Raw genomic sequence first — 27,284 nt, forward strand, 5'->3', positions numbered from 1 at the left:
AGTCACTGGCGTTGACTTTGCAGCAATCCCTCATACTGAGCATGCATGTAGCGACAGTGGAGAGGAAAAACTCCCTTTTAACAGGAAGAAACCTCCAGCAGAACCAGAACCAGGCTCAGTGTGAGCGGCCATCTGCCACGACCGACTGGAGGTTAGAGAGAACAGAGCAGAGACACAAAGAGAACAAAGAAGCACTGATCCAGGAGTACTTTCTATGGGAAGGAAAAGTAAATGTTAATGGATGTAGCTCCTTTAGTCGTTTCATCTAGAAAGAAAGAACAGATAAACTCTGATCCAGTTTTCAAGGTTAGAGTCTGATATATTGGGACCCATTGCTGTATATTTTGTACATGTTGCTGCTAGGTTCTGTTTAGGACGGGTAACGTTTCATTTAATTGTTTTGCCAATGAGATAAGCCAGTTAAACTAAGCAGCAGTATTTCACTCACACTATTAATAAACGTTATGACTGAAATTAAATGAAAGATGACTGAAGTCATCTGGTGAGGAAAATAAAATCCCCCCCCCCTTAGTGCAGCAAATGTTCTTGGTTCTTTAGTTACTTGCAGCCACTCTAGAGAAATTAAGTTATTCTGGATAAATATCCAAAATTGGATACTCAGGTAATTTATATTAAATCCAGCGTTTTTCACCTGCAACTCATCGCCAAAGCAAATCCTTCTCCTTTTTAAAGACCCTGAGAAGGCAATTCATGCATTTATCACCTGGACTACTGTAGCTCTTTAAGTCCTGCTAGATCATGCCTTTCTCCAACCTTTGATTCAGCATGAGGTGCTAAATAGTTCTTAAGAGTACTTTAGTTTTATTCTTTATACTATTTCATGGTTATTGCTGAAATTGTGAAGCATTTGGTCAACTATGGATGATTTTAAATGTACTAAATACATACATTTGACAAGGACAAACCAAAACATCCATTCTGAATTTTAGATTAACTTTTCACAGCCAAATTTAATTTCATATTGAAAGAAAATAAGTTAGCAACACAGGAAACAAACATTCACTAAAAAAGTGATTATATTTTGAATTTAATTAATAAACTGAGATGCTTCTCGTACAGTTGTATTCAGATCAACATCTAAACTGTTTCCTCCTCCTGTATGGATGTTTAAATGTGTCTATTTGTTAAATCTTTCTGCAGAAATATTTCCCTGACATTGGTTACCCCCTGTGTGGGCTCGCTGGTGTGTTTTTAAACTGCTCTTATGGCTAAAGGTTTGTCCACAGGTACCACACCCAAACGGTTTCTCCCCTGTGTGGACCCTCATGTGTGTGTTTAAGGTCGTCTTGTGGTTAAATGTCTGTCCACAGACGTCACAGCCAAACGGTTTCTCTCCTGTGTGGATTCTCATGTGTGTGTTTAAATTGATCTTTTGGCTGAATCTCTGTCCACAGAAGTCACAGCCAAACGGTTTCTCTCCTGTATGGATTCGCCGATGAGTGTTTAAGTTGGTCTTGTGGCTAAATGTTTGTCCACAAACGTCACAGCCAAACGGTTTGTCTCCTGTGTGGGTTCTCCGGTGTGTATTTAAATGTGCCTTTCGACTGAACCTTTGTCCACAAACGTCACAACCAAACAGTTTCTCGCCTGCATGGATTCTCATGTGCGTGTTCAAATTGATCTTTTGACTAAATCTTTGTGCACAGACATGACACCTGAAGGGTTTGTCTCCTGTGTGAGTTTTCATGTGTGTGTTTAAGTTGGTCTTATGGCTAAAAGTCTGTCCACAAACATCACATCCAAACGGTTTCTCACCAGTGTGTATTCTCATGTGGGTGCTTACATGCGACTTCCGGCTAAATACCTGACCACAAACATCACAGCCAAATGGTTTCTCTCCCGTGTGGATTGTCATGTGTGTGTCAAGATGTATTTTTAACCGAAAGTTTTGTCCACAAACATCACAGCAAAACGGTTTCTCTCCAGTGTGGACTCTTATGTGCCTGTTTAAATCTGTCCTAAGTTTAAATCGTTTTGCACAAAAATCACAAAAAAATGGTTTTTGCAAATGGTTCGAGTTATCCTCTTCATCATCATTACTGACTTCAGTCTCTGAAGAGGACGACGTTTCTATAGGAGTGTCTGTATTTGGGTTCCTGGAGAATTGTGCTCCTCCATGGAACCCTTCCTCAGTTTCTGCTTTCATCTGGTTTGCTGAGCTGCTGGATGGAACATCTCTGTCCATCACTTGGTGATGATGAAGCTGTAAGAGCTGAGGAGTCTCTTCATAATCCTCACTCTTAATGAGAACTGCAGTGACTTCGTCCTTCCTATTGAGCTTTTCTTCTTCCACACCGATCCCAAGTTCCTCCTGTTCTTCCTTGATGTGGACTAATTGCTGGGCTGCAGCAGGGGTATGTTCTTCAGGAGCTTCTTTTTTGATTAGCATGCTCTGTTGAACATCTGCAGGAATCTCTGAAAAACAAAGTGGACTCATTAAATTTAAGTTCTTCTTCTTTGAGATCTGAAGTAACTTATTAAAAATAAAAAACAAAGTGTGAAAGTGACAGGATGTTGCAAGATCTGGGCTTGTATGTCCATATGCCATACAACACTGCAACATGCAGTGAATGTCCATAGAGACATACAAGGGTTGGACAATGAAACTGAAAACACCTGGTTTTAGACCACGATAATTTATTAGTATGGTGTAGGGCCTCCTTTTGCGGCCAATACAGCATCAATTCATCTTGGGAATGACATATACAAGTCCTGCACAGTGGTCAGAGGGATTTTAAGCCATTCTTCTTGCAGGATAGTGGCCAGGTCACTACGTGATACTGGTGGAGGAAAACGTTTCCTGACTCGCTCCTCCAAAACACCCCAAAGTGGCTCAATAATATTTAGATCTGGTGACTGTCACCTGAACATCCCTTTCAGACAGCTTCCTCTTGCGTCCACAGTTAATCCTGTTGGATGTGGTTTGTCCTTCTTGGTGGTATGCTGACATTACCCTGGATACCGTGGCTCTTGATTCATCACAAAGACTTGCTGTTTTGGTCACAGATGCACCAGCAAGACGTGCACCAACAATTTGTCCTCTTTTGAACTCTGGTATGTCACCCATAATGTTGTGTGCATTTCAATATTTTGAGCAAAACTGTGCTCTTACCCTGCTAATTGAACCTTCACACTCTGCTCTTACTGGTGCAATGTGCAATCAATGAAGACTGGCTACCAGGCTGGTCCAGTTTAGCCATGAAACCTCCCACACTAAAATGACAGGTGTTTCAGTTTCATTGTCCAACCCCTGTATGCCCATAACAGGGCTTTGTCCAGAACCTAAAAACAGCACAATACATACTCCACATGAACAATATTCAAGGTGGCAAGAACAAGGTTCTTTCATGCCAGGATACTTCATTCACAAAAACTGAAATGCAAACTCTTGGGAAGTCCTCATAGGTCCATAATGGTGGTCAAACACAAATGATGGACAATAATTCTCAGCCCATTACTATTAGATTCATAGACACACAGGCTGTAAATATTATCACAGCTCCAAAAGACCCCATGCTACATGCATGGATAAAACATGTAACATAGTAGTAAAAGGTGGGGTTTATGGCTCTAGTGGTAGAGCATGCGACATATGTACGGAGGCCTCAGTCCTCGACATAAATGTCCCAGGACCGAGTCCTAACCCAGCGAGGCCCTTCCTGCACATCTTCCCCTTCCCCCTACTGCATTTCAAGACTTTCCACTTTAATATAAAGGCCTCTAGTGCCATCCATCCATCTTCTATACCATTTTCTTTTGTACAGGTCGCAGGGGAGCTGGTTCCTATCTGCTGCGGTCCACGGGTTAACACTGGACATGTCGCCAGTACATCGCAGGGCGAAACAGAGACACACAGGGCAAACAACCATGCACACACCAATTCACCATTTGAAGAAACCAGTATAATATGAGCTACACCATCATTTAATATCCTTTTGGGATTAATAAAGTATTTTTGAATTAAATTGAATTCACACTTATGGGGAACAAAAAACAATTTTCCTGCTAAACACCTGCAAAGCGCTCATCTCATCTCACACAAAAGCCAAAACTACTACAAATGACACAATATACCAATCCAGGTCGCCCAGGGATCAGCTGCTCAGTCAGCTCATTCTTCCTGGTTTTGTGGCTCATACATGCACCGCTCCAGACCCTTGTGCATCACGACAACAGTATTAACATTCTCTTAGGCCCTCCGGGTGTGTCCCAAAACATTTCTTGCATTATCCTGCTGGAGTTCTCCTCCTCGCTATCTTTTTAAGCTGTAATATTACTGTGTTTACAGCTGGCTATGCCAAAGGAATATAGCCAACCAGTTTTCCTCTCAGTACCATTGGCCAATGTATACTCTCTGGAAAAACAGGCAGACTATCTTAGACTCCAACTGACCACCCAGCCTGAAACAGGGAACCATAATTTTTACAGAAACGTGGCTGTAACTCAACATATAGAACGTGGCTACAGGGGGCTAACATGCGGACAGGACCACAGAGACCTTCGGTAAAACCCCTGGTGGCGGGCATTGTGTAAAAAGAAGCCCTGTTGATCTTCTGTGAATACTTCTTTCTGGGGGAACCTCTGGCTCAGATTCCTTTTCTGCAGAAGCTTAGAAAGAACGGTTTAAGACTTGTCGAAACGAGTGTAGACCACTCTGAATCCATGGATTCGGTGAAGTAGTAGTCTTACTCAGGAGCCAATTACAAAGACATTCAGATGATTCTCGCACCCTGCCTTCCAAACGGGTCAGTTGTGCTGGCACAGGTCAATGAGGAACAGGCATGGCTGGGAGAAGTGTTTAGTTAGTGACTCCATGACATCACAGGGATTCCAGCCCTTTTATTGGATTAATGCAATAAATTTAGGAATGTATTTATTATTACCATTTAAGTGTACAGTTCAGTCCATGTTTCATCCCATGGCTGGGGCACAACACATTGATAGTTTTCATTTCATTCGGGCCAACAGAACCAAGGTAGTGGAAGAAGAGAGAAGGGTTTCTGGTAGTGTTTGTGAATGACAGATGGTGCAACTCTGGTAACATTGTTACCAGCAGACCCCAGAACAGCCTGTGTATGAACCTCTTGTACACAGAGAACCAGCTATGACACGCACAGTAAGGAGATGGTCTGAGGAGATTGTAAGAGCTGAGGGACTGCTCCAGATCCACTGCATGAGAGGATCTCTAAGCTCCTCATGAGGAGGACATCGACGGCATCACAGACTACATTAGCATCATGGACTTCATTAATTCCTATGTGGATAACACTGTGCCCCTCATGAAGGTATGTTTTTTCTCCAATAACTGGAGTCCTGGATCAAACCTAAAATAAAGGCTCTCCACAAGGAGAGGAGAGCCTTTAGATCAAGAAACAAGGAGGAGCTGAGAGTTGTGCAGAAGGGCTCAAAAGAAAGATCAGGTTTGGAAAAAAACATCTAGAGGAATAAAATGGAGGACTAGCTGCAGCAAAACAACATCAGTGGGATTTTGAAGAGCCTGAAAACAATTTCAGGTCATGCAGGCTGCAGGGGATTTTTGCTGGGTGAAAGATCTGAACCAGTTCTTCAACAGGTTTGATCAGACACTCCCCACTCCCCCAGCCCAGTCTCCTCTGCTGCAACCTCCCCTATCTTTGAGGACTGCCTGCTTTTCTTCACAGGAGTTCACATCTCTCAGTTCTCAGCCATTACCCCCTATTCCGAGGACTCCATCACTCAGGCCCTTTCTCCCCCCACCAACAGGTCCCTTTTAACACTTCAGGTGAGGAACGAGCTGCAAAACAGCAAGGTGTTAAAGGCTGCAGGTATTGATGACAGTAGCTTCCTGCTCCTGAGGTGTTGTACAAACAAACTGTAAGGCATCATGGGATACATGTTCAAAATGAATCTGAAGCTGGGCAAAATACCAGAGTTGTGGAAGACCTCCTTTATCGTACCAGTGCCGATTACCAGACATCAGAAGGACCTCAGCAGCTACAAGCCCGGTAGCACTAACCTCGCATCTAATGAAGACCCTCGAGAGGCCGGCCCTCAACCATCTTCGCCCCCTGGTGAGGGCATATGGTCTGGAATTCTGAGGCACAAGCTGGAGCTTTCAGGCGAGGACCATTTGTCCCAGTGCATACTGCACTATCTCACTGGCCGCCCACAGTATGCGAGTACACAGGCTTGTCTTTCTGGCAGGCTGGTCTGCAGTAAGAGGGCCCCATCACAGGTGAGGACGACTCGGAGTACAGACAGTGGACACAGGACTTCGCAGAAGGTGGTGGATTTCCGGAGGTGCAGACCCACCACACTGACACCGGTGAACATTCAGGGAACTGACATTGAGATAGTGGACTCTTCTAAGCACCTGGGTGTTCACGTGAACAAAGAGCCGGACTAGAGACACAACACTGATGCTCTTTATAGGAAGGGTCAGAGCAGACCTGACCTGACCTAATGAGACTAAGATCTTTTGGAGTGCAGGGGGCGCACCTGAAGACCTTTTTTGACTCTGTGGTGGCATCAGCCATCTTCTATGGTGTAGTTTTTGTTTGAAAAGCAGCTTATCTACAACTGAGAGGAAGCAGTTAGATAAGCTTATCAGGAAGGCCAACTCTGCCCTAGGATGCACCTTGACCCTGTGCAGTTGGTGGGAGACAGCACTCTAGAAAGAAACAGCATCACTGTTGTGTCCCATCCCATTCATAAAGCTGTTGCAGATCTGGAGAACTCCTTCAGTTACAGACTACTGCATCCTAGGTGCACAAAGGAGCGTTATTCACAGGTCCTTCTGTGTAGCTGTTAGACTTTATAACCATCACTGCTCCCAACAAACTGTATAAATGTTCAAACCCCTGCTGCTGGACCATAGAGTATTTCTATCCTATTCTATATTCAGCCTTTACTTTTACATTTAAATAGTAGCTAAACAATAAATCAATTTATTTGCAGATAAACTGTAGAAATCGGGCCTTAAGGGTGCCATCTTCATGTCAATGTGCAAATTTTGAAATTTTATTTGGACAATTCTGCAACATTTGGCCTACAACCGTCTTAGTGCTGCCATCTTTGGGTTGAACAATGGCTACTACAGTTGAATTTTCCCGTGTGTTACAAAAGGTAAAGCGTGGTTGATGTCTACGTCACAGCCCCCGCGTTGGGGTATAAAACCATCTCACTCAGACACACACCCGCATAGCGTGTCAGGAGTTGGAATTGTGGGCATTGCCAGATCATTTCAATCTACAAATAAATGTAAACTTTCTGAAATGTGCTGTGTGTTTTTCAAGATATCCGTATTTAGCCTCTTTTTACTTTATTTTTTTTCCGCCTGGTGTTGGATTTGGGTCTTGTTGAGGAAGAAAATGTTGTTTCTATCATTTAGATAGATTCATGTTAAGTGGATATACAAAATGCTTACATTGGTTAATATTTAGCATATACAGGTCCTTCTCAAAATATTAGCATATTGTGATAAAGTTCATTATTTTCCATAATGTCATGATGAAAATTTAACATTCATATATTTTAGATTCATTGCACACTAACTGAAATATTTCAGGTCTTTTATTGTCTTAATATGGATGATTGTGGCATACAGCTCATGAAAACCCAAAATTCCTATCTCACAAAATTAGCATATTTCATCTGACCAATAAAAGAAAAGTGTTTTTAATACAAAAAACGTCAACTTTCAAATAATCGTGTACAGTTATGCACTCAATACTTGGTCGGGAATCCTTTGGCAGAAATGACTGCTTCAATGCGGCATGGCATGGAGGCAATCAGCCTGTGGCACTGCTGAGGTCTTATGGAGGCCCAGGATGCTTCGATAGCGGCCTTTAGCTCATCCAGAGTGTTGGGTCTTGAGTCTCTCAACGTTCTCTTCACAATATCCCACAGATTCTCTATGGGGTTCAGGTCAGGAGAGTTGGCAGGCCAATTGAGCACAGTGATACCATGGTCAGTAAACCATTTACCAGTGGTTTTGGCACTGTGAGCAGGTGCCAGGTCGTGCTGAAAAATGAAATCTTCATCTCCATAAAGCTTTTCAGCAGATGGAAGCATGAAGTGCTCCAAAATCTCCTGATAGCTAGCTGCATTGATCCTGCCCTTGATAAAACACAGTGGACCAACACCAGCAGCTGACACGGCACCCCAGACCATCACTGACTGTGGGTACTTGACACTGGACTTCTGGCATTTTAGCATTTTCTTCTCCCCAGTCTTCCTCCAGACTCTGGCACCTTGATTTCCGAATGACATGCAGAATTTGCTTTCATCCGAAAAAAGTACTTTGGACCACTGAGCAACAGTCCAGTGCTGCTTCTCTGTAGCCCAGGTCAGGCGCTTCTGCTGCTGTTTCTGGTTCAAAAGTGGCTTGACCTGGGGAATGCGGCACCTGTAGCCCATTTCCTGCACACGCCTGTGCACGGTGGCTCTGGATGTTTCTACTCCAGACTCAGTCCACTGCTTCCGCATGTCCCCCAAGGTCTGGAATCAGCCCTTCTCCACAATCTTCCTCAGGGTCCGGTCACCTCTTCTCGTTGTGCAGCGTTTTCTGCCACACTTTTTCCTTCCCACAGACTTCCCACTGAGGTGCCTTGATACAGCACTCTGGGAACAGCCTATTCGTTCAGAAATGTCTGTGTCTTACCCTCTTGCTTGAGGGTGTCAATAGTGGCCTTCTGGACAGCAGTCAGGTCGGCAGTCTTACCCATGATTGGGGTTTTGATTGATGAACCAGGCTGGGAGTTTTAAAGGCCTCAGGAATCTTTTGCAGGTGTTTAGAGTTAACTCGTTGATTCAGATGATTAGCTTCATAGCTCGTTTAGAGACCCTTTTAATGATATGCTAATTTTGTGAGATAGGAATTTTGGGTTTTCATGAGCTGTATGCCACAATCATCCATATTAAGACAACAAAAGACCTGAAATATTTCAGTTAGTGTGCAATGAATCTAAAATATATGAATGTTAAATTTTCATCATGACATTATGGAAAATAATGAACTTTATCACAATATGCTAATATTTTGAGAAGGACCTGTATTTGGAATGATTTTGCTGGCAGAAGTGCTGCGGTTGTAGGGGTTAATTTCAGTGGTTACCTTCTGGTATTTAGTATTTGGAAATAGGATTGAAATCAACTAGAGGAAATTATGCTTTGAAATTTGGATCCTCTCCTTAAAATAAAAACAAATCTAGATAAGTGGGGAAAGTTGATTCTTACATTATGGGGTAAAATTAATGTGATTAAAATAACGATGGGCCCACAGTTTAATTATGTATCCATGTTGACACCTGTTGAAATACTAATACATCTGTTTAGTCAATTTAAAAAGAAAGTTAAAAATAATTTTTGTGGGACAAGAAGAAACCAAGCTAATGTAAAGACAACGTGGACAATGTGGGGCTCTAGAGATACTGGGGGAGTGGCCAAATGTAAGATTGTATAATTTAACACTTGAACTCTCAAGGTCAAGACATTAAGTTTGAGCAGGAATGAGTTAGCCCTTTCATGCCTCTGGATGTTGTTTCACAGGGCTCAGCTAATTATGGGCAGGACCTTCAAGATAACCCTGTGCTCTAAAGCTCTCTGAGAGGAGGTACATAGGATGTGTGGAGTGTCCCATTCAAGACAACCTTATGCCTCGGTTTGGCACAACTCTGCAACCCTGACTGGAAAAAAACTGTATACTGGAATTAATGGTTTGTCAAAAGCATATAAAGGATAAGTGACCTTGTTTGAATTCAGTGTTTATGTCCTTCACTGAAATCACCCAAAAATATGGTTTGGAAAGAAGGTCAGATTTTTCTAAGTATTTACTAATGAGGGACGGCATCACTAAGGGCAAATCTATTCAAGACGCAAATGCAGTGGTGGATTTTTTGGAATTGTGTGGTTTAGCACATAAAGAGGCTGTATTTAAGAAGTATGTAAGAAAATTTACTCAGTTTAAACTAATACACCGGTGGTGTTTCACTCGCTCTAAACTCCATGGAATGGAAGTTATGTTGAATAATGTATGACAGAAATGCCGCTCAGATACAGGGACATTTATGCATGTTATGTGGGACAGTTTACCCCTTTAGGCAAAGAGTACTGGACAGAAAATGGAGGGGGACTGGCTTAACAATACCAAAGTCACCAAGAATAGGTTTATTAGGTGCTACCTCCTCTCTTTAAAACCCCTTATTGCGGACACCGATGAACCCAACCAACAGTTGTGTCACTTGTTTATTTTATGACAAGGTTGGAGTCTGACTTCGCAGTGCAGTCACAGGTGACTGACAAACAGCTAAGGGCTGCGCACACAACCCTGGGGAGCACCTCTGCTCAGGCTGAAACCTTTAGATGTTTGCGTGCCAATTTACACCGACTGATCTCTCTGTCAGACGGTCAAGAATCCAGTTACAGGTTGGGGTGTTGAGGCCCAGCAGGGAGAGTTTTGGGACTTGCTGCTGGGGGATAATTGTATTGAATGCTTGTAGCATGAAGTATGGGTGAAATGACCAAAGCAAAGCGGTTTGAGCGGTACACAAACTGCAGGGTGGGGAGGCAGTGAGGGAGGAATGGATCTGTGTGTTGACAAATCCTTTAAAGCACTTCATAACGGGGGTCAACACCACTGGGCCCTACAACTGAGTTCCTAAGCTCATAGGTGGATTTTCCGAGGACCACTTGCTCTCCACAGATCACCATCCACACAAATAAGGCAGCACTCACCAAATTTAACCAGAATGTTAAATGTCCACACAAGGTGTACTCCAGTTTTAAGCGGGGCTACAGGGTGAGACCCCTGCCACCCTTGGGCCAGTCTTACTGCATGTCTCTGCCACTGATCCCTCCTTATATCCCCTTCAGGAAAACTTCCTTTACCATCACCAAGATTTCAGAAAAAATATAACTACCAGGGAAAATGGTAAGACCTCCTATCTTTTCATAGCCATTTTATGCTATACACAATATTTAATCAAATATGTTATTTTTTGGAGAAAACATGCATAATCTTTAGCTTCGCAGCCAAGCATTCCAGATATTTAACTGTTTAGCTAACAACTTTCCAAGCAGCATCAGGTCTGCGAGCTAAATCATTAAAAACCGTCATCCCAACAAGTTTGGCTTTAAAATGGCGTCTGTCTACAAAAGAAAAATCGAATGTCATTACGTTGAAATTCTGCTTCGTCATGTTGTGCGTGGCATATAAATATCCATACCTGGTTATGTACCAGACAGAGCCACTGCTGCTCAGTCACTTTTCTGCGAAGGGAAGCAACAGACTGCTTACACACACACTGATATCAGCTGTTCCGTAGGTGTAGTTACCTTCAATGGCAAACATGTCGGCATCGGATGTGGAGAGATGATACAGAACACATATCTGCTGACTGGCGCTGCAGCTGCTGTAAGCTCTGCCTGACACACACTGCTGTTGTGTTTAAGCTTTATGCAACCTGTTGTGTTTGGGACGTCTGCTGCATCTCTCAGACTAGCGGTTATTGACGATGAAGGAAAAAAATGTTGAAAAGCTGATTATACTGGACTGGAGTCGATGCGGACAAGAGACAGGACAGGACGCCTAAAAAATAGGCCTATAGAACAATATATACATATATATATTTAAAATTAGGTTTCTAATCATTGCTTATTGTTGAGCTCTATAGTGCAGTGCGGACTTGTTTTCCCTGTCAGGACAATTTAAAAGACTGGCTTTTTTATTTATTTAAATAAAGATGTGCTTTATTTGAAGTGTGTGCATAAACGCACGCCTAAAGCACCAGGTACTTTAGTTTTGACCCATATGAGCTTCTATACAGAAACCACCACTGTCGGTTTCTCTTTTGCTTTCCGCTCTGCGCTTTCCAGGGTTATTTAGAAAACAAAATTTAAAAACTGAACTTGACTGTTGGAGGAAAAGGGGTCCGCTCCACCCCTCCAATAAAACTACCAGGGGAACACCGATGTTCCTCCATGTTCTCCCGCCTCTCCGCTCCTCATGTGTGCATCTGCACCGCACCACCTTACATCAAGACTTTAATAGGTGTGTTCCTCCACCATAAGTTGAAAACAACATAGTTCCTCTCCCGCTGTGGTAAATTGGTAACGTGTGAACATGTTGATGGGCTTAATAATAATTCTTGAGGGGGGTGGGCTGTCCTGTTGGTGGTGGGGTGGGGACGTCCCCCTTGGATAACAGTAGGGGAAACCCTGAAGAAACAAAACCCATTCTACTTTTGTTTAGTGCTCTCATGTCCTGTAATCTGAGTTTTTACATTAAATCTGATTTCTTATCTGAGTTAGTCTCATAGTCACAGTTTTGATAATTGAGTCATCTTTACTGGTAATATAGCATTACAGCATTATTAGACTCAACTGGCTTCACCCAAAATGTTCACATCCCTACTCACTCTTATCATCATACTCTTGATCTTGTACTAACATATGACTTGGTTTTTAACTCCAAATCGAGTATATGGCTTAATACCAGGCCTCTGTGAACTTGATGCCAAGATGGCAATGAAAAAATGGCCAATATCGGCCAAATACATCAGCCACTTGATATACAGGCCTGCCTCTTATATGATCTACAGAACTACTCTACTATAAGGTTCAAATTCAATTTAATTTGATTCATTCCCATCCAATCTGATCAAATTTCTTATCATCCAATGCAATCTGAATTCACATGCAGAAGAAAACGGTGTCTCAATCAGGATTACTGTCACAGACATTGAACAGAATCAAAATCAGCTTAATTGTCAACTTTGTACAGACAAAGAAGGAATTTGACTCTGGTACACTTTGCTCTCAATAACAAAGAATATCTTTTTAAATGTACATATATGTTAGCTGCCCTTTTCCTGACCCTAGACCTGTACAAGTCCTGGATGGAGGGAAGGTCAGCCCTGATGATCCTCTCTGCAGACCTGATAGTTGCAGTCTAGACCTGTCCTGTTTGGTGGATGAACCAAACCACACTGAGATGGATGAAGACAGGACAGACTGAATGATGGCAGTGTAGAAGATGACCAGCAGCTCCTGAGGATGGTAGGACTTCTTGAGTTGCCTCAGGAAGCACAGTCTCTGCTGGGCATTCTTCTGAACATTGTTTATGTGTGAAGACCTGATCTGAATCATTTACCAACAGCCATGGGGGGGACAGAGTTCCAGTCTGACGCTGCACTGAAACCAATGTTATAAGAATCAGAATGAGCTTTAACGGCCAAATGGAATTTGACGTCTGTTTCCATCACTCACATTGTACATCACACAATGTATATGAAATGAAATAACATCATATTTCATCATAATCAAAATGTTTTATTATTGTTCTTGTGTCCAATTTAACTCACCAACGATGTTCCACAGGCTGCAGTCCCTCTCATCAGTTTTTCCTGACACCAACAGATATTTTGTCCCAACCTGAGCTTCTGCAAGGCAGCAGTAAGAAGTTGCTTTACACAGAGTCAATGACCAGGTATAATCACCTTCTAACATCACCTGAATACACACATAGCTAACTCATTTGCTTCTCAAGTTGTCGCAGAGTCAATGCATAAAGCTAGTCCTAAAACTCAAACGTCGCTCCTGCTGACATGTTTACATACAGGTCCTTCTCAAAATATTAGCATATTGTGATAAAGTTCATTATTTTCCATAATGTCATGATGAAAATTTAACATTCATATATTTTAGATTCATTGCACACTAACTGAAATATTTCAGGTCTTTTATTGTCTTAATACGGATGATTTTGGCATACAGCTCATGAAAACCCAAAATTCCTATCTCACAAAATTAGCATATCATTAAAAGGGTCTCTAAACGAGCTATGAACCTAATCATCTGAATCAACGAGTTAACTCTAAACACCTGCAAAAGATTCCTGAGGCCATTAAAACTCCCAGCCTGGTTCATCACTCAAAACCCCAATCATGGGTAAGACTGCCGACCTGACTGCTGTCCAGAAGGCCACTATTGACACCCTCAAGCAAGAGGGTAAGACACAGAAAGACATTTCTGAACAAATAGGCTGTTCCCAGAGTGCTGTATCAAGGCACCTCAGTGGGAAGTCTGTGGGAAGGAAAAAGTGTGGCAGAAAACGCTGCACAACGAGAAGAGGTGACCGGACCCTGAGGAAGATTGTGGAGAAGGGCCGATTCCAGACCTTGGGGGACCTGTGGAAGCAGTGGACTGAGTCTGGAGTAGAAACATCCAGAGCCATCGTGCACAGGTGTGTGCAGGAAATGGGCTACAGGTGCCACATTCCCCAGACCTGGGCTACAGAGAAGCAGCACTGGACAGTTGCTCAGTGGTCCAAAGTACTTTTTTCGGATGAAAGCAAATTCTGCATGTCATTCGGAAATCAAGGTGCCAGAGTCTGGAGGAAGACTGGGGAGAAGGAAATGCCAAAATGCCAGAAGTCCAGTGTCAAGTACCCACAGTCAGTGATGGTCTGGGGTGCCGTGTCAGCTGCTGGTGTTGGTCCACTGTGTTTTATCAAGGGCAGGGTCAATGCAGCTAGCTATCAGGAGATTTTGGAGCACTTCATGCTTCCATCTGCTGAAAAGCTTTATGGAGATGAAGATTTCATTTTTCAGCACGACCTGGCACCTGCTCACAGTGCCAAAACCACTGGTAAATGGTTTACTGACCATGGTATCACTGTGCTCAATTGGCCTGCCAACTCTCCTGACCTGAACCCCATAGAGAATCTGTGGGATATTGTGAAGAGAACGTTGAGAGACTCAAGACCCAACACTCTGGATGACGTCAACCTTCAAATAATCATGTACAGTTATGCACTCAATACTTGGTGGGGAATCCTTTTGCAGAAATGACTGCTTCAATGCGGCATGGCATGGAGGCAATCAGCCTGTGGCACTGCTGAGGTCTTATGGAGGCCCAGGATGCTTCGATAGCGGCCTTTAGCTCATCCAGAGTGTTGGGTCTTGAGTCTCTCAACGTTCTCTTCACAATATCCCACAGATTCTCTATGGGGTTCAGGTCAGGAGAGTTGGCAGGCCAATTGAGCACAGTGATACCATGGTCAGTAAACCATTTACCAGTGGTTTTGGCACTGTGAGCAGGTGCCAGGTCGTGCTGAAAAATGAAATCTTCATCTCCATAAAGCTTTTCAGCAGATGGAAGCATGAAGTGCTCCAAAATCTCCTGATAGCTAGCTGCATTGACCCTGCCCTTGATAAAACACAGTGGACCAACACCAGCAGCTGACACGGCACCCCAGACCATCACTGACTGTGGGTACTTGACACTGGACTTCTGGCATTTTGGCATTTCCTTCTCCCCAGTCTTCCTCCAGACTCTGGCACCTTGATTTCCGAATGACATGCAGAATTTGCTTTCATCCGAAAAAAGTACTTTGGACCACTGAGCAACAGTCCAGTGCTGCTTCTCTGTAGCCCAGGTCTGGGGAATGCGGCACCTGTAGCCCATTTCCTGCACACGCCTGTGCACGGTGGCTCTGGATGTTTCTACTCCAGACTCAGTCCACTGCTTCCGCAGGTCCCCCAAGGTCTGGAATCGGCCCTTCTCCACAATCTTCCTCAGGGTCCGGTCACCTCTTCTCGTTGTGCAGCGTTTTCTGCCACACTTTTTCCTTCCCACAGACTTCCCACTGAGGTGCCTTGATACAGCACTCTGGGAACAGCCTATTCATTCAGAAATTTCTTTCTGTGTCTTACCCTCTTGCTTGAGGGTGTCAATAGTGGCCTTCTGGACAGCAGTCAGGTCGGCAGTCTTACCCATGATTGGGGTTTTGAGTGATGAACCAGGCTGGGAGTTTTAAAGGCCTCAGGAATCTTTTGCAGGTGTTTAGAGTTAACTCGTTGATTCAGATGATTAGGTTCATAGCTCGTTTAGAGACACTTTTAATGATATGCTAATTTTGTGAGATAGGAATTTTGGGTTTTCATGAGCTGTATGCCAAAATCATCCGTATTAAGACAATGAAAGACCTGAAATATTTCAGTTAGTGTGCAATAAATCTAAAATATATGAATGTTAAATTTTCATCATTACATTATGGAAAATAATGAACTTTATCACAATATGCTAATATTTTGAGAAGGACCTGTACAGAGAGGTTTGCTGAAAGGCTAGACTAGTGTTATCAGGTATACTCTCTGTTTTAATGTCTCACTGACAATTCGCTTTGAAATGTGGCTCCAGTTAATCATATGTGGATAAAAATTACAGAACAATTTGTTCTCCTGATTCATTAACTTCGCTCTTAGTTTTGAACGTATGCTATGAGTTTGTATCAAACCTGAAAATGTAATATTTTATAACTACTGTTCCAGTCTTCGCAGCCCTCCCATGCTAGTTGGAAATATGTGGAGGTCACATGATACAAACAGACCAGGACCTGCTGCAGTCTCTCGTTTACTATCTGCATGACTGAAAACAGTGAAAAGCATTTACATTGTAAGAGAAAAAAGATGCATTAGTTTAACAAAATAATGTGCACAGGCTACAGTTTAGTGAGCAGTGCTCCAGAAAACATAATCCAGATCTTTTCAATACAGTCAAATTCAGTCTCATCTCAGCAACCAGTCAACTACATTCATTCATTCAATCTGAGTTTGCAGAATCCCTCATCCTGACATGGTCCAAAGGAACCAAAGGAACCACTCCATTTACTCCTACCTACATTCACTGTTTTGCAACAAATTGCTTGAGAATAATCTGATTTTTTTATTCCTTCTTAAACTCAGTGTTAATTGGTTTTATCTTTAAGCAGGCAGATTTATCTATAAAGATGAAAAGATTAAAGATGTGTTACAGGAAGCCCTTTTGCCTGAAAGGGTCCAGAATAATAATGAGAAATGTGTTAATAGTTTAGGTTAATTTCAAATGCAATCCTGTCAACAGTTTATTAAGGAACAGCAACTAATAGCTTATGGAATGATACTGACAATTTGATGAGGACCGATATTTGTGCAAAAACTGACTTTACAGAGCCTTGCAACAGTTTTCATACTGTCTGACCTTTGCCACATTTGGTCTCAATCACCAATTCGTATGTATTTAATTAGGAAATTAAGTGATAGACCATCATGGAGTAGTGCATAATAGTGAAGTGTAAGGGAAAATCAACCAATCGTTATTTACAAGGCACTTTTCATACACAGTAAAAACAATACAAATTGCTTTAGAGAAAATTAAAAATAGTAAAAGATTAAGCATGGGGAAAAAGCACAGAACTGTGACATTAACTGTGAGGTTTAAGGACTGAGGAAATCCGGTTCGGTTACAATTATTAGAATTAGTAGTAAATAAACTGTGGAAACAGAGAGACATTTGTTCTCTGACTCAACTTTTTTGACTATCAGGAGATCTTTTAAAGATGGAAACTGAAAAGAAAATTTCTGTAGCCACCTTAAAAATTTAAACCAGATTAAGATTCAGAGAATTAGGAAATGAAACGGCAGATCCCGCTTGAGTCAGCTCATTTCAGCCTTCTACTGCACAGCTTTCATGTAAAATAAAATGCCAACATTTTAATCTCAGGTCCAAAATATTCAGAACAAAAAAACAGGCAAAAACAGTTACATTTAAATATTGGTATCAACAACAGGAAAGAAAATCAGTCGACCTCTAATAAGAGCAGAAAATATCTTTCTGGACCTGAAATGTTAGTGAAGTATTATCAAGTTGATTATACAGGTCCTTCTCAAAATATTAGCATATTGTGATAAAGTTCATTATTTTCCATAATGTCATGATGAAAATTTAACATTCATATATTTTAGATTCATTGCACACTAACTGAAATATTTCAGGTCTTTTATTGTCTTAATACGGATGATTTTGGCATACAGCTCATGAAAACCCAAAATTCCTGTCTCACAAAATTAGCATATTTCATCCAACCAATAAAATAAAAGTGTTTTTAATACAAAAAACATCAACCTTCAAATAATCATGTACAGTTATGCACTCAATACTTGGTCAGGAATCCTTTTGCAGAAATGACTGCTTCAATGCGGCGTGGCATGGAGGCAATCAGCCTGTGGCACTGCTGAGGTCTTATGGAGGCCCAGGATGCTTCGATAGCGGCCTTTAGCTCATCCAGAGTGTTGGGTCTTGAGTCTCTCAACGTTCTCTTCACAATATCCCACAGATTCTCTATGGGGTTCAGGTCAGGAGAGTTGGCAGGCCAATTGAGCACAGTGATACCATGGTCAGTAAACCATTTACCAGTGGTTTTGGCACTGTGAGCAGGTGCCAGGTCGTGCTGAAAAATGAAATCTTCATCTCCATAAAGCTTTTCAGCAGATGGAAGCATGAAGTGCTCCAAAATCTCCTGATAGCTAGCTGCATTGACCCTGCCCTTGATAAAACATAGTGGACCAACACCAGCAGCTGACACGGCACCCCAGACCATCACTGACTGTGGGTACTTGACACTGGACTTCTGGCATTTTGGCATTTCCTTCTCCCCAGTCTTCCTCCAGACTCTGGCACCTTGATTTCCGAATGACATGCAGAATTTGCTTTCATCCGCAAAAAGTACTTTGGACCACTGAGCAACAGTCCAGTGCTACTTCTCTGTAGCCCAGGTCAGGCGCTTCTGCCGCTGTTCCTGCTTCAAAAGTGGCTTGACACGGAGAATGCGGCACCTGTAGCCCATTTCCTGCACACGCCTGTGCACGGTGGCTCTGGATGTTTCTACTCCAGACTCAGTCCACTGCTTCCACAGGTCCCCCAAGGTCTGGAATCGGCCCTTCTCCACAATCTTCCTCAGGGTCCGGTCACCTCTTCTCGTTGTGCAGCGTTTTCTGCCACACTTTTTCCTTCCCACAGACTTCCCACTGAAGTGCCTTGATACAGCACTCTGGGAACAGCCTATTCGTTCAGAAATTTCTTTCTGTGTCTTACCCTCTTGCTTGAAGGTGTCAATAGTGGCCTTCTGGACAGCAGTCAGGTCGGCAGTCTTACCCATGATTGGGGTTTTGAGTGATGAACCAGGCTGGGAGTTTTAAAGGCCTCAGGAATCTTTTGCAGGTGTTTAGAGTTAACTCGTTGATTCAGATGATTAGGTTCATAGCTCGTTTAGAGACCCTTTTAATGATATGCTAATTTTGTGAGATAGGAATTTTGGGTTTTCATGAGCTGTATGCCAAAATCATCCGTATTAAGACAATAAAAGACCTGAAATATTTCAGTTAGTGTGCAATGAATCTAAAATATATGAATTTAAAATTTTCATCATGACATTGTGGAAAATAATGAACTTTATCACAATATGCTAATATTTTGAGAAGGACCTGTACTCTGTTTACTTTATCATCTGTATATACACAATAGTAAAAGTTTGTACTACAATGACTGGCATCAACACGTTATAAATTACTCCGTCGCTCTGCCTAGACAAATCACATTCCAGTTGAGGAAGTGGTTGTAGAAGATAGGATCAATATTTTCTACAGGACAGTTGGTAATCGGCCATTTTAAAACACAGCCACAGTTTTGACTCACCTCTTTTCTACGGGACGTGTTTTCACCAATGTTTGGATTTTATCTGTCAGTGCACAACTAATAAAGACATACACACCTAACTTTATCCTCCATCTGTGATAAAAGCAACAGAACTACCCACAGGCAGCTGCTGATTTATTTTTCTAGTGTTTAAGCTCATAAGAAATGCAGATGTTGGGTTCTGCTCTGCTCTGGTTGCCGTAAAAAGGATCTCATCAAGCACCTGAAACAAAACATCCACACCCTCCAACCTCCAAAATGAAACTGTTCATGAATAAAAACATGGGCTCTCTCAGATTCCTTGCACAGAGATTAGTTTGCGGTGTGGTGCTGTGGGATTCCAGCTGGGAAGCAGCACACACACCTTTAACGCCCTTTTTCCATTCGTACCTACTGTACTCAACTCGGGTCGGCTCTGCAAGGTTCCGTTCGGTTTCCATTACAATTGTGTACCATCTCAACGTGGGCGACATCATCAACAGCATGGCGCCCCCACAGTCCAAAAAAGTAACATGGTTTGATTTAGAGACAGAAACACAACAACAATGGAGGACCTGCTGCTCAGTCTATGGCTGCTGTCAGACTCAGAGTGAGAAGATCCAGAGAAGACAGCAAGACGAAGCATCTGGATCAGTACCAGAGAGAGAGGGACATGTGACGCTTGCTTATATGGTGGTCATACACACAATATGCCCAGCATACGACTTAACGGTAGAATATATTCGATATTAAAACATGCTGTAACTAGTGACGACTCAATCAGTGACCGACTCTTCAGAACGGGTCAGAACGGTTGGAAATCCGCTGTATTTGGGCTCAGTCACCAGCAGAGGTTGCGCTAGACTTTTTCACTGTCCATCATTTTGACTGACAAGGTAAAAAATAAAAAATCTGGTCATAATCTACTTTTACCCGTCACTTTATTTTTTAAGGTGATAATAATGAAACATTCAATAGCATTAATTTTCATTGGTTTTAATTAATATTCAGTCCAAACAAGCTGAACACAGAATCCACATCAACCAGATGAATACATTTAACTTTTTCTCCACAGTGACACTGACTGCAGTCCCAGTTACTACACCTAAACAATGAACTTAAACAACTGCACTTAAATTATGAACAGATCCGCTGCTGTGACCCGAACGCAGTCTCACAACTTGCTCCTGGTCCGAATGGACCTGAATTGCTCACCATCTTCTGCTTAAATCAAATGTTTGGAGTGGGATTGCTGTCATGAAGTTTTTGACTTTTACCTCGGACAGACGACTTCTCGTAGCGGTTCTAAAGTTGTTTCTGGAGGGTGAATCTGCGCTCTGTCACCACCCTAGAGACGGGGATTACTAGCGGCACTTCTGTCAAAGTTTTGAAATCAGGGAACATTTCTTCAATTGAACTGATCAGAAATCGGCAAGACTCTCTGACTGAGCGTTTCCTGATCTGGCAACCACTCTGCTTCAGCGCCCCCGCGGTAGCAAACAGCTAATTAAAATGCTAACTCGCCACCAAGTGGTCAGGGGTGGGAATTGTAATCTGTCAAAATGACTGATGACCTTTAGATTTTTCTGTCACGGTTTGAAAAAAAAATGTTAATACAAAATGGCACAGAGGAGTGTGCAGCGCGCTGCAATAAAATTGCTGAGAGCGTTTCCTCCGACTAATGTGGTTTGGACCTTCTCATATCTGTAGGGAAACTCAGCAGATTGTGAGCAAACTTGACGTATCACTGTGAGAAAGGTCATGAAAGCAACAGGGAAAAACATTCGTATCGACTACTAATAAAGCAGCAAGATCAGGCTGTTCTTCTTACTGAAGAAAAAATTATTTTGCAAAAATTGTTAAAATAGGATTAAAGAATATAACCATTTTGCAGAAGCATTTAAAACCCTTTAAAACAATGTACAAAGTGTATACATAGATACAGAGTGTCTGGAGAAGTTAATCATCCAGATTCCTTCAGGATAGAAGCTGTTCCTCTGACTTTATGTTTCAGAACATCTACCCCGACGTTGTGAGCATGAAAAGTCTCAGCCGGGGATGAGTGTGACCACAGATGACGAGGCAAATTCCAGTCTAATCTTCTAATGCTGTGTCCTTTGGTGATGATGCATACATCCCAACATCCCACGCGGTGATAAGGTGGGTCAGGATGCTGTGGCTGGTGTAGCTGAGCAAGTTGATGTTTTTATTCATGTCAAACATCCTGAGTTGGTCTTGTTTTAAAATGAGAAGTTGCTTCTTTGGGCTTGGCTTTCTTTCCTGGTGAAACCCCTTGATTTTCTCTCAGCTCCCCACAATAAAGCAAAACCTGAGTGGTAGGTAGTTTGCCCGTTCCACGCCCTCTGGTTATCGCGCCCGCCTGAGTTGACTCGGCACACCTCACACTCACTCACACCAGAACTCAGAGTGACGAGACAGCGTGAAAATTAGAAAACATGGGGACAATATAAAATGTGGGTCTATTCTTTTAAACGGTTTAAAGAAAGTTTTTTGTTGACTGTGTTTACTGTCATTTTTCTGTTACGTATGTAAAATGCACTTTTCTTTTGATCATGGTTTGAGTTATTCGAAGAATTGAAGTTTTTCAAAATTTGTATGGTTTAGCATAAATTTTGCTGTTGCTTACGTATAATGCCATAGTAAATGCATGCATTTATACTGAATACAAGCGGTTTTAAAAGTGTGGCAGATTGCCCGTTGGGCTTGTTTTCAGAGCTGGTTGCTTGTTTCTCTCGCAAGATCTGGCAACACTGGAGGAGCTCCAATAGTGACAGACTGCTGCATCCTAGGTGCCCAAAGGAGCGTTATCACAGATCCTTCGTTCCAGCAGCTGTTAGACTTTATAACCATTACGGCTCCCAACAAACTCAATCTATGTTTACATCTCTGCTGTTTTTTACCAGCTTTTTTTTTTTTGGTAAATAGTTTGTTTTTTATGCACAAATATACATGCACATGTTGTTCAGTTTTTAAAATCACCCTAACCCTGCTTTTTTAAAATCCTGAGTATGTTATTTTGAATATCTGTACAGTATTATTCTACTAATGTAAATTTGCCCTGAGTGTACAGTCTCTTATTCTTGATTTGCTTGTTATTTATTTATTTTTCAGCTTTGTGTGAATCTCCATGCTTTAACTTGTCTTTCACTTCGCTGCTGGGACACCTGAAGTCCTCCCCTCAGGAACAATAAAGGGTATTTCTGATCTATCTTTTACAGTCAACCATTAAGCACTGACTAAGCAGGATGCGCAGCTGATTTCAAGAAAAGACCATTTAAATAGATGTCAGCTGTAACCCTCCACCCATCCCCGACCGCACCACACCCGATCCAGAACTCACTCTTGGCTCCACTCAACAGCTGGAAACCCTCCTGTCTCCAAACTGGACCCCGCCACAGCCGATAAACATTTACAAACCTGGTCGGTGGAGCCGACGGTCTGGATCGGAGGAATGATCCAGCGTTTCGTGTCTCTGCTCTGCTGTTGCTTCCAGACGCCGTTTGATCCGCTGTGTCCACATCTCTGACGACTACAATCAGTCCAGATCCTCCTCTAACACATACCGAGCTGACCGAACCGAACTTTAAGCTGTCTCACTCATTTCCAGCGTTTAACACATGCTGCTGATGCTATCCAACAAGGTAGCTAACGTCTAACGCTTCTGGGGCGGAAAGGGCGGAAGTCCCACAGTCACGTGGGCATCAATTTCACGTCAATGCATCCGCCATATTGGTTAGGGATAAAGTAGAACAGTGGTGAACGTGGAGCCGCGGTTTAACAGGTTAGAAACCTGTTTACGACCAAACTGCCCATAATTAATGTTTTTAACATGTAGAGAACTGTTATGGGCTTGATATAAAGACATTTTGTTTTATCGCTGGTGACTATATAGTTTAGCAATTCTAAAACTAAAACAAAAAAAAAAATCTATGAGAGTTTTTGTGACAAACAAATATGACAATGTTGACAAAATACTGAGCATTTAATTTGTACATCAAGGTACATATTTATGTAAAGTAACATTATATATTATACTTTGTGTGTTTCAGGTTGTATTTTATTTATAAATGTCTGTAATGTTTAAATGAATATTAGAATATAAATATTCAAATTAAAACATTTAAGATATCAGAAAGTTATAAGCATTCTCTAGAATAAGTATATAAGTATTTTAATTTAAGAAATGAAATTAATCATCAGGTAATGAACCATTGAGATTGAGATCTGTTTTACGGAAGGCCGGGGGTGCTCCCAATCCTTTCGTGTCCAGTGCCACCACAGCACAGTCAATTCACCTAATAATCAGAGCTCCAATACAAGGCACACAACAACATTTACAGATAACAAAACAGTGATCACAGTCTCCATCATTGTCAGTCAGTGAGGTTATTAAGTCAGTCTGAACCTCAGTCAAAGTTTTCTGCATGGGGTCTTTAGTCTGAGCACAGTGTGTTTTGTGAATTGTTGAAGCCGTCTCTGCTTCCCCGGGTCCGTTGATTTGGGTACAGGTTTCGAAGAGTGAAATAAACACAAGTACAATCTACTTATGTTCGCCTCTGCAGAGCGAGAGATGGAGACTCCAGCCAAGTACCTGTGAGCCCAACTCTGATCAACTCTTGCTTTCAGCTCGTTTTATTCAGTCTCAAGGGTGAGTTCAACATATAGATATATCATGTCACACATGTATAACATAACATAACATAACATAACATAACATAACATAACATAACATAACATAACAGTCCCTTAGGTCCAAATAAGGAATACTTCTGATTGTAACATGCAACTCATCCTCCACTGTCTCTGGCCTTCCCTGTCCTCTTCTAATTTATGACCTTGCACTCTCTATGCTTCTCACTCCCTATGTTTTCACTCCCCTAGGCCCCTTCTATGCTTCACTCCCTAAGCTTGACCCCCCCTATTTCCACACATTCCAGTTACACACATAGATAGTTTATATTCTACAGAATCCAGTAACTTAATCTATGTTCAGCCAGTCAAACTTTTACACAGTTGCTGTTACCTCTGCTGCTATGTCCCTTCCACCTAGGAGAAACCAATCAAGTTTATTGACCTTTATTTTCCACTTCAACAGTTGAGTGGTTCTGATCTTCCTCCTTGGTGTGTATCTCTGTGAACTGTTGAGAAATACTCATGACTGTATTACTCTGTTGTTTCACATACTCACACCCTTATATTGTAACAAAACAGGTGGTGTATCTGTAGGTACAACTTCAAAGATATTAGAACTACCTGGGTAATATTGAGTCAGGTATTACAAAGAGAAAAAGTAATCCTGAGTGTTTCCATGGAAACCAAGGCGTGTGTGTGTGTGTGTGTGTGTGTGTATATCCAGTAGGTGGGAGAACCAGGCGGAACCAATACAGTCTACAGGTGGTATCATGGTACTGTCCCATTGTAAATATCAAATTTGCTGAATGATTTAATGTAGTCAAATTTACTGAGTGACTCACTGAAGCTTCAAGAATTTAAAGAAAATTTTAACAATCTCTTTTCAAAAATATGATTTCTACAGCAATAAATCTTAGCGTTTTGATCAATCTATTGTGCTTTGATAATGGTTTGGATCCTGTTTAAAGATAAGTGCAAACAATTCAAAGAGATCTGAAATTAGTAAAGATATGAATCCAAATATTCTGCTGCTGAAACTCTTTACTAATTCTTTATACTTTAAACTCAGAAATGACAGCAAATATAAGTCTGAGAGTTGCTGTTATATTTCTCTTTAGTTTCGTTTGATCATAGCTGTATTTAAGAATTTCTTGCTCAAGTTAAATGGAGACAATTATTTTAAGCCGGTGTTGACATTTGTAAGGTATACCTAAACATTAAGACAAAACAAAACTTGCAGCTTTCATTTTTGACTAGAAATTAAACAAAAGAAGCTAGATTTAATTTTCTTGTCATTATTTATTTCATCATAGCGCTTAAAAAGGAAAACATACATAATTTTCTTTAAATCAGAGTTATTAAACTTCTGAGAGTTTGGGGGCAAAATTATGCCTAGGGCCCCTCTTTTTAAAATCACATGCTGATAATATTTCCTTAATTTAATTATGAATAATTTGCTATGACCTTTAGTACTAATTTGAAATAATGTATTGTACTCCTAGTAGTCTTTTAAATGTTAAACCTGAGAAAATAAACTATTGTTTGAAGATTTTCAAAATTATCCCAAGTTATAATTTATATCTCACAGCATTATCTATTTTTTAAAGCCAGAGCCCATTTTTGGCTTAGACTGTTATATTAATCGGTGTAGTATTTTACCTTTTATTTTTAATGTATCCTTGTGCAATTAAATGGCATATATTTATTGATTTTCAAGGAAAGCATCAGCTTGCAATAATCCATTTCGTACCACCGTTGTATGTGTGACTTTTTTCCATCATCATACGTGCTTCTTGCCCACCAGTTCACCTTCTCCTCTGCTTCCTTTTGCAACTCTAATGTCCATTTAAAGAACAATTCACTTAGCTTCTTACTCTTGTCTTGAACCTGGATCCCATCCAGTAGCTTCCTTTTCTGACACAACCTCTTCACTTTCTCTGTTACCTGCAGTACTCTCTCCTTCACTAAGTGCTGTTCTCCTCCTTCATCTTCTCCCTCTTTTCATCTTATGTGGGCTCTAATTCACACACTAACTGCGCTTTGAATTATTTGAACCACTGGCAATGATTATTGGGACAACATTTCCCCCTGTATGTCTTTTTGTCCTCTTATGTTTCTCTGATTGCTGAAACGATGGATTAGACTCCATAAGTTCCAACATTTCCTGGGCCTCCTGATCAGGATTGCCCGTGTTTGATAAAATTAAAGCCTGCTCTGGTGTGTGTTTAGGGTGGAGGTTCCTTCTCACCTGATGCTGTGTTGATTGGCAGCTTATCTCCTTCCTTTTGGTTCTGACTGACTAGGTGGGGGAGTCCCACTGTTAAAGCAGTTAGTGAGGTAAGGTCTGGTCAGTCTAAGTACGCCAGAAGGTTTTCTCCTTCGCCAGTGTGAATATTAGTCAGTCTGCTTGCTTTGACCTTGTACCTGTGACAGTTTGTAATCTAAATCTTCCTGACACCAAAGTTTATTGCACAACACACTTTATGGGCCCTGTCCAGTGATCAGTATAATCAACAGACAGTGAAAACTGGTTTATTCCCCAATTTTCCTATACACACACACAAAACAACGCTATTTTATTCTTAATCCTACACTATCTGGCCATATTTCTCACTTCCTCTACCATTCACCCTTAGGTGTTTTAATTAACTTACCCTGCTGTCCATTTGTTTCCCTGATTTATCTTTAGCGGTTGGTAGCTTTTATCCTGGCAGCTTTTACTCTGTTGCAAACAGAAAGGGACCTCGAAACCCAAAGAAGGGTTTATTGATGCGGCCGCTGGTTGCATGAAAAGCTCCTTAGTCACAAAACAGGAAAGAAGGAGTTTCCTCTTTACTGTGGAAACCTGGTGGAAACACCAATTTCTAACCGTCCCACTTTGGTTACTCAGGTCCTTTTATTCAAGGCAAAGAGATTCAATTTACCCTTTAAACTATAAAGGACATTCTAAAACTCTTTAATTAAATTTGAGATATTTTATATAGAAAAGCAGAAAAGTATTACAACACTCGGTACCGGGGCCCAATCCTCGACTCTTGTGGATGAACCTCAAACAAAGGAAAAACCTCAGTTTTTATATTCTTGGCTCCACCTGTTGCAAAGAGTGGAGCACACGCCTATAATGTTATCAGTAAGTTTTA

At 41.6% G+C, this 27,284-nt stretch overlaps 1 protein-coding gene and 1 long non-coding RNA gene across 4 annotated transcripts; both read right to left on the reverse strand.

Moving 5' to 3' along the window:
- Positions 1 to 1,032: 1,032 nt before the first annotated feature.
- Positions 1,033 to 23,205, reverse strand: LOC124884200 (zinc finger protein OZF-like). Of its 3 annotated transcripts, none has more exons than XM_047391969.1 (4): positions 22,930 to 23,205; positions 13,362 to 13,439; positions 13,151 to 13,186; positions 1,033 to 2,436 (listed from the first exon to the last, which is right to left on the reverse strand). In XM_047391969.1, exons 1-4 carry the CDS (start codon positions 23,030 to 23,032, stop codon positions 1,139 to 1,141), a joined length of 1,515 nt encoding a protein of 504 aa, XP_047247925.1. In that variant the 5' UTR covers positions 23,033 to 23,205; the 3' UTR covers positions 1,033 to 1,138. The 3 variants fall into 3 exon arrangements, with proteins under 3 accessions (XP_047247925.1, XP_047247928.1, XP_047247926.1); XM_047391972.1 differs by having other exon boundaries at positions 13,151 to 13,191; positions 22,930 to 22,993; XM_047391970.1 differs by lacking the exon at positions 13,151 to 13,186.
- Positions 5,933 to 7,441, reverse strand: LOC124884204. Its single transcript, XR_007042397.1, has 3 exons — positions 6,499 to 7,441; positions 6,035 to 6,449; positions 5,933 to 5,946 (listed from the first exon to the last, which is right to left on the reverse strand). It is a non-coding gene; the product is annotated as an uncharacterized LOC124884204 (long non-coding RNA).
- Positions 23,206 to 27,284: the final 4,079 nt, after the last annotated feature.

This window comes from Girardinichthys multiradiatus, chromosome 18 (genome assembly GCF_021462225.1).
Source record: "Girardinichthys multiradiatus isolate DD_20200921_A chromosome 18, DD_fGirMul_XY1, whole genome shotgun sequence".
NCBI lineage: Eukaryota > Metazoa > Chordata > Actinopteri > Cyprinodontiformes > Goodeidae > Girardinichthys > Girardinichthys multiradiatus.

What these genes read in the sequence shown, in the direction of transcription:
- LOC124884200 (XM_047391969.1), bottom strand. Translation starts at nt 23,032, where the DNA reads ATGTGGACACAGCGGATCAAACGGCGTCTGGAAGCAACAGCAGAGCAG. An exon ending in CAGCCTGTGGAACATCGTTG is followed by an intron (nt 13,187 to 13,361) that starts GTGAGTTAAATT and finishes GTTTCAGTGCAG; the next exon opens with CGTCAGACTGGAACTCTGTC. An exon ending in TGTCCCCCCCATGGCTGTTG is followed by an intron (nt 2,437 to 13,150) that starts GTAAATGATTCA and finishes TTTGTTTTTCAG; the next exon opens with AGATTCCTGCAGATGTTCAA.